Source organism: Pagrus major, chromosome 15, assembly GCF_040436345.1.
Source record: "Pagrus major chromosome 15, Pma_NU_1.0".
In the NCBI taxonomy this organism is placed as follows: domain Eukaryota; kingdom Metazoa; phylum Chordata; class Actinopteri; order Spariformes; family Sparidae; genus Pagrus; species Pagrus major.
In genome coordinates, this window is record NC_133229.1 from 21,409,307 (window position 1) to 21,421,511 (window position 12,205).

Genomic DNA, 12,205 nt, shown 5'->3' on the forward strand with positions numbered 1-12,205 from the left:
ACGCCCCAACTCCCACCAACGACTAGGTGTCATGTTCGGACAGTAAGGAAATAAAAACGAAATAAAATCAAAACACGTCTGAGGAATGGGACAGAATTAGATCGACAAAATACGAAAGAGGATGAGTAAAGTTAGAGAGTATTAAAGTGAGGGCAGAATGCATGAGGTCTAAATATTACAGTACAGGAACAGTTGGCTTGTCCTTTTTGTCTCTCTCTCTCTGTTTCTGTCCCCACCGCCTGAGGAGTCCTCGTCCACAGTTAACCAACAGCTGGCCATCGGGTTGGCCACTTCAACCGATAGCTGACAACGTGGGGTCGGCCAGTCAAACTGTAACAAACAGCACAAATTGCTAGCAAAACAATCACTGGCCAGCATTAATGGTCTTAAATCGACCAGTAACCCACCAGCAAAGGCCGACCTGGCTCCAGTGGAGAACTGGATATAAATCGCTTAAAAAATATAAATAAAAAAACAACCAGCTATCTCGGATGTAATTCAGTCTTTTCGATCGAAAAAAGAGGGAGAGATTTTTCCAAACCCGACTTCTGGCACCATAGTAGTATTTGAAGTTTAAGTAGTAGTCTCGTTGGCGTACGGTGGCGATGAGGGGAGGTGGAGGGGTCTAGGTGTCGAGGCAGGCGCGCCTCCTGTTGGCCAGGAGGTCTCTGTAAACGGAGGAGTTGAGGAAACGGGGGAAGGAGTCGCGGTGCATCAGGGTGTAGATCTGGAACTGGGCCTCCTCGTACATCAGGTTGCTGGGCTCCGTCAGAGTCTGGTTTATTCCTTCTCTTACTCGTGAGTCCAGACTCACCTGGGGCAAGGAAAACAAATCCCATTTATAAAACCACGGAGACTTTCTGAACCACTGGCGTTATTTATGTTAATGTATGCTGCTAGGGGTCTAGGTGACTTTATGTTTGAATGAACACAACTAGAGCTGGTACCTCTTTGGGTGACAATATGGACACGTAGTCTTCGTATATGATCCTGACTTTCTCATCCACCACAGTGGAATTCGTCTCCTTCTTCAGATCTTCGCAGGCCAACCAGAAAAGCAGGTTGTCCTCACTGTACTCCGAGCGCAGGAACTCGCGGAAGACCTCCCGGCCCTCCAACGAGCGCAGCATCAACTCGAAACTCCGTGACCATGACAGCACCTCCTCTAGACTGGCGTGTCTAAAAAGATGGAGACGTGGATGTTTGCGTGAGACTGACGGAGGCACGCGAACACAAAATCATTTGGGAGGAAGGATGTACTCACTGTTCTTCTGTAGCTTCAATACTGTCCATCTTGGTGCAGGTCTGTCGTTCACTCCTCTCCATCCTGTCTTCATTCCTGGTTGGAGACGAGAAATGATTATAAACTGGACATGTTTCTGACAATTTAAATGGATTAACTTGACGATTAAGAATTCCAGTTAAATCTTAATTCATTTTCCAGCATTTTCATTTACATGTCTCAAGGCTGCAACCATCTCTGTTAAGAGCCTGGAAGCGTCTCATGATGCACAGCGTCGTGAGCAGGTGAACCACGGAGCCCAACCAGCAAAAAAAGAAAAATACGGCAGCCGGGAGTTTCAATTAATCATATCTACACTGACAGCACGCACCAGTGACTGTCAGCAAGCATCGCTTTGGGTTAGTAAACATTTCATACACTGTCTAAACCTTCCCACCACAACTTCACTCTCCATTTATATTATTCAAAACACAACAGGACAACATTCAAAATGGGATTCAAAGAGAAACAGTGATGCGGGCCACGGTACTGTGTGCAGAGCTGTTCAGCAGCACATCATCAACATTAAGGGAATTTTCACTGTGGAGCTTCACAATGTAGAAAAGTATCGATGATAATGAAACTACTCAAAAAGGGGAAAGTATTGTTTGGATAGATCTACAGTTCACCTCTACTCATTGTTGCATAATGTCTTTTGTGGCGCAGGAGGGGCTTTAGAAAATTTGAGAGAATGACTGAATGATCTTTTGCTTTTGAACTGCATTATGGGAAAAATCCAATGTTTCACCTCTACTCAGGACTTAAAGTGAGAATATATCGGCCTCCGCTGCTTCAATTTTGACCATTCTTGGCACCATTCATGAAAGTGCAGTCCTATATTTTTGGAGCATTTATTGAGACAAATGGCATCCCCCTTTAAAATCAATGTCTGTGGGGTAAACAGACAATATTCCACGGGATGCTCCTGGGAAGAAAAGGCATTTTTGTATGTAGGTATGTATAACTAGCGCTTAGCAGGAAACAAAGTGAACCAAGTGCTAACTACAGCAGAGCATGTCTTAGTTGATATCGCTGACTAGCTAATCAGTGTAAGACCTACAAAAAATATGATGTGTTAAAGCCCAAACGGATGCCCTTAACTCACTATCAACCAGGGACACACTGTATTTTTTCCTTGATAATGCTACATTAACTGTTAGCTGCTTTGCTTTGTGTTTGGCTAAGAGAGCTCACGGAGCTAGTAGAGCTGCTAACAGCAAAAAGCAGGACTGAGAGTTTCTAACCAGAGGAACATGGTGAACAGCAGTTTTATGTGACAACACAACACGTTTACAGTAAATAAATGTACTAAAGTACTTCAGCTGAGTACTCTGAATGCTAATACTTTTAACTAACAAATACAGATGCTAAGAACCAGTTAAGAAAAGACAACATCTGGATTTTGGGACGGTTTACAGTCAGTTTGGGATTGTTAAAATTGTTTTTCAGGAGGGTGAAGAAGTTAGTTAACTGATGAGTGTTTGATTAAAAACAAACCAATTAATTAATGAAGTCAAAGTAACAAACATTCTTCTCACTTTTGAGGATTTATTGCACATATTTGTCATATATCAAAGTAATCTGAGTATTATTGGGCTTCGAACGGCTGGTCAGAAAGAACATGCCATCAGAAGAAGTCACCTCAGCTTTAGGAAACCACGACGGTCTCTTGTTACTTCTCAGTTCACCTCTTTCTTCCGGCCACTAATTGCACTGAGAAGCGTCACTTTGAGCATCGACCTCCGAAAATAATCGACAGCACATGCGGCCGTATATTCAAAGTCGGCAAGACAATAAAGCTTCAGTTGAAGCCTTTATGAAAACACTCGAAACACACACCGTAGCCACTCAGTCTATCGTAGCTCAGTCACACTCGCCGAGTCCACAATGCAACACACACTGAGCTGTCTATTTTTGTCCGACCATGGAGGATCTTTCCTTCCTCTTGCTATCTCTTGTCAAAGTCCCCATTGTGCGGCAGTAATGGACTAAGCTAGCCACAGCCCCCTGGCGCCCTCACAATACAGCTAAATATACGGGCTGTTCCTCACAGCTGTTTTGCATGTGATGTGGGGATGGAAATAGACGGCACCCCGACTAGATAAGGGCCTTGTGTGAGGGCGGGTGAGGAGGGTTAGAGGGAGAGGGAAAGGACGGATAAAAAACAAACTGTAACAGCATGTCGTGACCTATTAACACTTTCGTACACCCTCAGTCTCTAAGAATTCAACACCGCGACCATGTAACTCGGCATGATGGCCAAAAAAAAAGTGTGACACAGGGAGCATTCAGTGATTTGCACGTAACTCAACACAAACTTGCTCTGAAAAGGCAACCTAACTGTCCCGGCCTCGAAACTAAAATAAATAAACATGCGGGGGGTACTCAAGACAATTTACCAGGCTCGTTCTGGAGATCTGACACCGGCGTCTGATTGAGAAACACAGAGCGGAGTCACAGAGCACTCGCTATGGGCCCGGTCCACAAGCTGCCACCACTTCAGATGAAGTGGTGTGAAAGAAGCAGCACATTCACCATTCATTGGCTCGAAACAATGTTTCATTCACTCCTCTCTACCCGGCGAGAGTGCAGCCACAGCGAGGAGGCAGCTGTAACCACACAGTTAGTTACTGCTTCTGGTGCCTTGCTCAGGGGCAAGACTGTTTCTGTTACAGTGCGATCTGTAAGTGTAAAAACACGGAAACTTTATTTTTTATCGAGTTGACTGTCTCCTCTTTAGTTTCTGTTATTTTCGTGGTTAATCAGCACATCTAAAGAATCCAAAAAACCAACATCTGTAGAAGACTTGATCTTCATCAGGGCGCCAAACGACAAACAACACGACGTGGCCTCACCTTGGTCCGGGTATCGAACTTCAAACAAATCGAATTGCCTCGATTCTATTGAGTATTGAAAAATGTCTCGTCATTCAAAACCAACTTTAAATACCTAAGGAGTTAATCTCATCAGCGTCAGTGAGCCAATAAGCATGCGGCATGCTTGTTGCGTTAAGATCTAATAGTGCTGGTGACTGGCTGTCTCAAGCCAAGCAGGAGAAACACTAGGTCACGCCCAGAGACGGGGCTCACAACGTGAATGTGAAATGAAATCTTTTGTTAACATGGATTTCATAACATTAGTATTGAAAAGAGCATCGGTAAGTAAAATAAAGGTAAGTATCGTTACCTATCGTTATCGAAGTAAAGGTGACAGTAACGGTATCGCAATTTTTTTTCACAAAACCCAGCTCGAGCCTCACCTATATAGTTTCGACAGCCAATCAGAGGCGATTGCGTGACCCGGTACAGGAATCAGTGGATAAAATCACACTGTTCAGCTTCTTCATTACAAATACGGCACAGACACATTTATTTAAGATGCTGTTCCGGGAATAATCAATAGAGAGCCTAATATTCTGATTAATGGAGTTTAAATACATTATGAAAATCCAACAGTTAAGTCTTGCCACCAAAAACATTTAACACATTGTCAATTTCTCGGCCGTACCAGGTGATACAATGATGAAATGGTGTAAACAGGATTCAAGACATAATCCTTTTCCCACATGCCCAAAAATAAACCGGCTCATCCTCACAGATGACTAAGAAAAGCCGAAAAATGTTCACATTTGTAGAAGCTGAAACCACAACAGGTTTTTGTTTTTTGGGGAGTTGCGTGCTTCAACTAGTGTTTGGCCTACGGGGAACAACCAGAGACTACAGGAAGTCACGTACTGTCCTGGACTCTCAGGCGGTTCTCCGTAAAACCCAAATGTATTTTTACCTTTCTGTTTGTGTAACCCGGCTAGCTGTTTCCAGTCTTTCCACTTAACTACATTAATTGGCTAACTATAAAAACTGTGTAATCAATCACCTCTATTTCAACCATTCAATAACCAACAACACTGATTCTTATGATATTATTACAGGAAATAGATAGAACGTATTAAATATTGTGTAATCCACCACTGCTGATGCTTCAGGAAACTCCCACGCCATTTAATGACTTTTCAGGAATAGAGGAAGCCTTTTCAGGCAAATTTGTGATTTTGGCCCTTTGAATAAATTTGACTTGACTTCATAACTGAGTTTAAACGCAACATCAGCGTCATCACAGATTAGGTAACAGGATACAGGCAGGACCAACTGTTGGCTGTTTCAGGCACTGGATGTATTTTTATGTTTCCTAATAAATATACGCTTAAAGCACAAGTATAGTATAGTATAGTATAGTATCGTGCAGTATAGTATAGTACAGTATAGTATAATATAGCATAGTATAGTATAGTACAGTATAGAACGGCACGGCACAGTATAATACAATATAGCATGGCACGGGACAACATGGCACAGAATACTATAGTATAGTATAGTATAGTATAGTATAGTACGGCACGGCACAGCACGGCACAGTATAGTATAGTATAGTACAGTACAGTACAATATAGTAGTAATGGTATAATACTGTACAATACAATATAGTAGTAATGGTATAGTATTTCTTACCAGAGACACTTGCAGCAGCCGCACCAGCAGAGGCAGCAGGTGTTGGGTCGGGGCTGTCCAGGGGCCTGGGGTGGGGCCTCGATGTGTGCCGCCTGCCTTTTTCTCATCTCCACTCCACTCACACTCCGGGGCTGCACGATGGACACAAAATAAACACAGTTACTTTCTCTTCAGTTGAATTATAATATCACACAGAGTGCAGGTTCAAAGCAGGCCCCCATGTTTCACTTATAGCTCACCAGCAATATATCTCATATAGGGAGGAAAATCAAAGAAACTCTGAGTGTGAGTGTGTGTGAGTGTGTGAGTGATGAAGCGAGAGAGACGGAGCACTCAAGCAGGACAGAGAGGATTCCCTTCCTTGTACGGTACGAGGGTTTCTGGTGTTAAGCCAAGTCTTTCACTTGGCTCTGACAGACACTACACACACATTTCAATGAGTGCAGGCACAGACAGCGAAACAGGGTCGACACTTACTTACTTACATACGTACGTACGTACAATAAATACACAAATCCTTCCACACACACACACGCTCGTTCTGACCCATCCAGATGTTTCTATATACATCTGTCTGGCCTGTTGTTGCCCTCAGATTGCGCAGCGTTCTTCACACAGATGAGGACTGAATCAGTGACACACCACAAGAACTTCAACGATGTGGCGGCTCTTGTACACAGCGTCTCTGTGGTCACACTGAGTGAACTGCTGTTGTCTGACGGTCTTTGATTTGTGTTGAATGAGACCAACCTTCATTCCACAGTAATGTGGTTTCTGGTAATGCTTTTATGTCTCTGTTTAATGAATGAAACATGTTGTGAAAAATGTATAGTATGTAGCACATAATGCCAACATGCTGCTCTGTGGCATGTATAATAAGACAACTGAGTTGCTTGGAGTTGCAACTACGGACAACACCGGAAAAACGACTCATTCATTCTTCCGTGGTGAAATGGTTAGCACTGTAGCCTCACAGCAGGAAGGTCCTGGGTTAGAAATCCTGTCTGAAATGTGTGGCGACCGAATGTTCTCCACATGCTTGCGTGGGTTTCCTCCAGGTGCCCTTGATCAAAACACTGGCTTAAATCTGGAGTTGGTCCCAGGGCGCCATATGTTGGCTGCCCACGGCTCCTCCAAGATGGCTTAAACTCAGAGAACCAGGTTCGCTACATTGTATATTGATTGCATGTGTTTGCTTGTTTTCTTCTCCTCCTATAATGGAGATGTGAAAGCAGACAGAAATGGTGCCAGGCTGCCAGTCAGGCTTCATTTTCTTTAAGATTTCATACATGATCTCGGAACTAAGACTGTTCAAATGACTAAATTTCATGCCAAGCCGTCCAGTCTGAACCGAAGTAGTGGACCGATCGACCGCCAGACAATTCACAATTTTATTTGTGGTATTCAATATTCAATAAATGAGATTTGAAAAACTCAATAGCAACTTGTCTTTCCAAAAGCAAGCTCTCGGTTACTCAGTATAACTCAAAAATCTTACCGATCACAATTTCGTAGAGGTCACGGCACCTTAAGATATTATTCATTGTCATATAATCAGAGAGTGTTTGGTGAATGACTGACATGTTGAATCGATTGCCAAAAAGCTATCAAATGACTAAGCCATTAATCAACTAATTTCACTGTCATCGTTAATCATTAGGGCTATTTTCTCCCGAAGATATGGATCCACTTCAAACAGACAGAGTTGTAGCCATTAAGCTTGAGGCATTTCAGTTATTCTAGGCATTTTGTGAAGGGGAGATGGTTAACAAACAAAACGTTTTACATGATTAAGGGCACAGCTCAGAAAGGAGAAACTATTTGTTAGAATTTTAGAAAACATCACCAACTTGGGTATTGACTGTGCAGCGCTCACCTTAACTTCCCTACTGAACAGTTACGACTCTCACGAGCCGTTTCTCTGCCACTGCAGCGGTACTTCGGCGCGATTTTAAACAATCAAGCTCGAGTAACAAAAGTGTGCACCTGCATCTGGGCATTGCCCGGGGTTTTCCGTGGCCTTTAGAGAGGCTGTGAAGGTGATTGTGCCAGCAGCTTCGGCCTTGCAGGTGGAAGGGTGTGAAAAGCCACTTTAACGCCACTGATACTGCTTTTCAAGCCTTTAGGCGACTCTGAATAGAAATACCACTCTCTGAGAACTCATTCTTTTACATGATGATAATGTTCAGTATAGTCTGGTGATGCTATTTTTCCATCGTCCTCCAGGTAAGAGATTATTACACTTCTAATAACCTTATGTTACTGTGCAGTAAGCTTAGACTAGATCAGCTCTCTACACCAGGAAACATTACAAAGATCAGCTAAGAAGAGGATGCCACGTCAGGACTTCTTCTTTTCTGGGGGTAGAGGTGATAATAATGACAGATGTCTCAATTTGGGACATTAAAGCTTAAAATTGGGAATCAAAAGTACAATAAATGAAACTCTTACCTCTAAAGTCATGGTTCAAATTAAACTCCAAATTAAACACAAAATTAATCCAAAATCAAAATAACTAACGACAGAGGAGCCTTCTCTCGTCTGTGTTGTTCCCACCACTCCACATAGACATTCACTACAGCGACGACACACGGCAGGTAACGATGAGACGACCTGCCTGATATGCAAATGTCGTCGGCCATCGGTTACTCAGCTACCAGGCAGCGCCCGTAGAAAAACAGGCGGCTAGATGCAAACGACGATGAGGGTAGGGCTTTGTTCTAAACCCTGAGAAGGAGGCCGCATTGACAGCACATGCAAATACGGTGTGGAAATACAAATAGACGAGAGGAGAGGAAACAAATAAGAGAGCAGTATGATCGGTCACAGGTGGACTGGGTTTTTCCTCACTTTTTCCACATCTTATTAATTGAGACAACATTTAAAATTGCTTGAGGAGGCAAAAATTTGAGATGGACGGTGTTGAGCCAAAACACCATCCAGTGTGTTCATCAGATCACCCAGCTGTGCTTTGAAGCTTCAGCCTTGTTTCACCATCAGGTTATTGAGCCAAGAGATGACAATATATTACATGGATAATGTTTATAAGGCATTTCATTGTTTGTTAAAAGTGAAATGACTATCAACTAAAGTTTAATTAACTATAAATGTACTATTTATTAATGCCGTTTTTACAAAGTGTTACCAATGTTACATTTAACGATGAAAGTCTCCACTTATATGAACAGATATTGTCTTTTTTTCGCAGAGCTGTGACTGAATACTTGGTTTTGACAAGTTTGAGCAGTTCTCAGTCACTGAATGTCAAACCCAGTCGACTGGACTTAATGTCCTGTCAGTCTCAATCAAACTCACATGAGGAGAGGAGAACTTTCTGTAGGTGGAAACCGCCCAAATTATCCAAAACTTGATTTTTAATCCGGCAAAGTAAAACAACAAGTAGCCCGCTCAGACTCGATCACCAGAATAAATGTTGGCAATGTACGTTTTCTGAGAACCACTGATATGTTGAGACTTGTTGCGACTTCATGTTAATTCAGTTCAATTTTAAATTCTTTGTTCTGACAAGGCGTGCCTGTGGTCTGGTTAGGTTTAGCCACAAAAACATTTGGTTGGTTTTTGGAAAAGGTCATGTTTTGGATAAAAAAATACCTGTTTTGGTCGCCACAAACTCGACTGGAGACGTCCCCGCTTCATGTCAATAATATTTAGTAGTGTCACGCTTACAAATGTTGGAACGCAGCCTTGAACCGTGCTCTCAATATGAGAGTCAAGTCATGCACATGCAATGCAAACGTAGCCTATGACATGTACCAACATGTCCGCGGCTTGCAGAAATATTAACGGCCGACATTTTATCCTGACGACTGAGCTGCCTGATTGGGCAGGAACGCAGACAGCTGCAGTGTTGTTCTCAACAGTTTTGTTCTTACTTAAAACCTCTAAGTAGATATAAATCTTCCGCTTGATTGGCTTCGGTTTTGCACTGATATCTTTGTGAACTGTGAGGCTCCGCACACTGTAGACAGCTTTGTGCCTGACCAATCATGTCCAATCAATCCAATGCAGTTCAACCGAGTGTTAGGAACTCAAGTATGATCCGAGGAGCGAGGACGTGTCAGAGCTCGATGTGAAATGTCTGAACACGGATGTAAATAAGGGATTTCTGTACTTCAAATTGAATAAACGCTTGTAAAATATGTCATTAAAGCGTTCTAGCTTCATCGTGTGGACTGGTGCTTATTGACAGACGTGCTTATAAACACAACTGAGTGATCATTATTTCCCGCTCATTCAAACAGCGTAAACTTGGAGATTCAGCGTCTTCTTCGGACACAACAATATATCATCACAGTCGTGCTGAAGCGAGGTCAAACTTACCATGAATTAGTGAGTTCCTAAAAACAGGTCAGACAGAGCAGTCATGGTGTGAGGTAATAGGTTGCTGGACGATAGCAGGCTGGTTTGACGGAGTGACTGACTGCTGGACTGTCTGGCCGGAGGCGCGGGGCGAGGCGAGGACGTCGTCTTTACCACGGGGAAGAGAGTTTACTGGTCTCACCATCCCTGACCGACGGGCACAGAGAGGGACATGAGAGCTGAGGAGAAACGTAACTACTTCCTGTGCTCGCTTCCTTATTTCAATTGCTCCTTTTGTTTCGCTCGCCGTCGCCTCCTAGGCTTCCTTGGATCTTGGTGAAAGGGTCATGTATGGACTTGAGAGAACAGGGAGCGGTGAAAGTACAGCATCTGAAAAAAAAAAAGAAAAAGGGGTTTTTACAGTCAAAATTACAGCTGAATCATTTTATATACCAAAAGGTGCAGTAATTTATCTTCAGTGACAATGGTGTGGAAATACATCCGCTGCTTACATAACGACACAAGTGCACACTGGCAAATACAACAGTGAGAGATGAACCTGATTTTCATGTAGTATACGCTCCAACAGCAGCAGAACCTTTGAGGCCAGAAGACTTTAAGACTTAACAGATCTGATAACATGGACGGACGATATGGACAATCTCTCAAATCGGCAAAGCATAACCGCCACCAACATGAGAACACGATGAGCAGTCCAGTTTCATATCACGTGACCTTCCATGGAGGCAGCAAGATAACGCCAGAATCCAGCCCCGACTATATACCGGGGACACTACGGGATAGCTCCCACAGTTTTAAACCAGGGGTCTCCTATGTCCTTCAGGCAGAGGACTCCTTAGCTGATACAGAGACAGAGCAGGGACCCCCCCCCATTATCTTGTCATAATACGTAGTTAGCTTAATTTAGCTTGCAGTTACAGTTAGATGCTGTAGTTAGATGCTTGCTCACATGACTGCACTTGGATTAACAGGTAGACTATCATCAATGTTGCATAAAAGAAATTGTCTTCGGGTTAGGGCTAATTATTTGTTGGATTCATTTTAATGTGTATTTGATTTTTTTAAAAACTTTGATCAAACAACTATTGGTGGCGATCCTGCAGTGACTCTGAGGAGCCAGAAACTAATAGTTAATTAATCGAGTCGTGGAATGACATGACCAAATTTTGCTCATCTGTTCCTTTCTCCACTGCTTCCTGCTCGTCAAAATAAGAGGATTTGGTGCTTTTCTGTTTTTATATCATTAAATATTAAATATTTTGTGGTGTGGGTTGTTTTTAAGATGTTTCCTATAGTAAAACTGTAATTTGGCTTTGTTTATGTACAGAGGCTGTGTCCCTGCCACCCTCTTTCTCATCCTATTTCCCTTCACTCTTCAGCTATACGATCAAATAAACCCACTAAAACAAGTATTTGTTGCACTGCTACACTTTCTTATATCGTTGGCATTTCCCTTCTGCTTCTCCTTCTTGCTTCTTGTCGACCAACATAAACGCTGACACTGATCTGTCTGAGATAAGCTGCAGGATGTGGTCAAACAAAAGAACAAATAAACCAAATCAAGAAATGAAACACAAGCAGCTAATGAGCGTTGATGCAGTCATCATCATCATTACATCGACTTTAAAACTCATCGTTAACAGGATTAAGCCGATCATTTGGTGCCACAGCCCAACACTTACTCACAGTCAGGAGTGACTTGCTGGATTTTGTCCCTGAAGGCAACTTGGACCCTAAAGGCTACAGAGCCTCTCCGGTTGCTCTCACGCTGCCTGATTTCATACAGGAATTACTGTTCCAACAACTTCCTCACTCATAAACAACAGCCTGGAAGTGTTCACGTGTTGACCTCAACACTGGAGACTCTTTATGTTGCGAACTATGACTAGTCTGTGGCTAAAATTAGCAAGTGAAAGACAGCGACGAGCAGCAGACACGGAATCTCAAAATTACTTTTAAACTATTGATCAAAAAAACTACATTAAATATTCTTCTATCTCTGTGATACATTACATGTTTTTTCCCCAAAGCAAGAGAGAGGAATGTAGCACAAATCAAAAACTCACACTCGACACGT

The 12,205-nt window shown here is 42.8% G+C and overlaps 1 protein-coding gene across 1 annotated transcript; it reads right to left on the reverse strand.

Moving 5' to 3' along the window:
• Positions 1–532: 532 nt before the first annotated feature.
• rgs17 (regulator of G protein signaling 17) lies at positions 533–10,301 on the reverse strand. The gene is made up of 5 exons (XM_073482463.1): positions 10,129–10,301; positions 5,788–5,918; positions 1,265–1,339; positions 948–1,179; positions 533–814 (listed from the first exon to the last, which is right to left on the reverse strand). The coding sequence occupies exons 1-5, from the start codon at positions 10,129–10,131 to the stop codon at positions 626–628; spliced, it is 630 nt and encodes a 209-aa protein (XP_073338564.1). The 5' UTR covers positions 10,132–10,301; the 3' UTR covers positions 533–625.
• Positions 10,302–12,205: the final 1,904 nt, after the last annotated feature.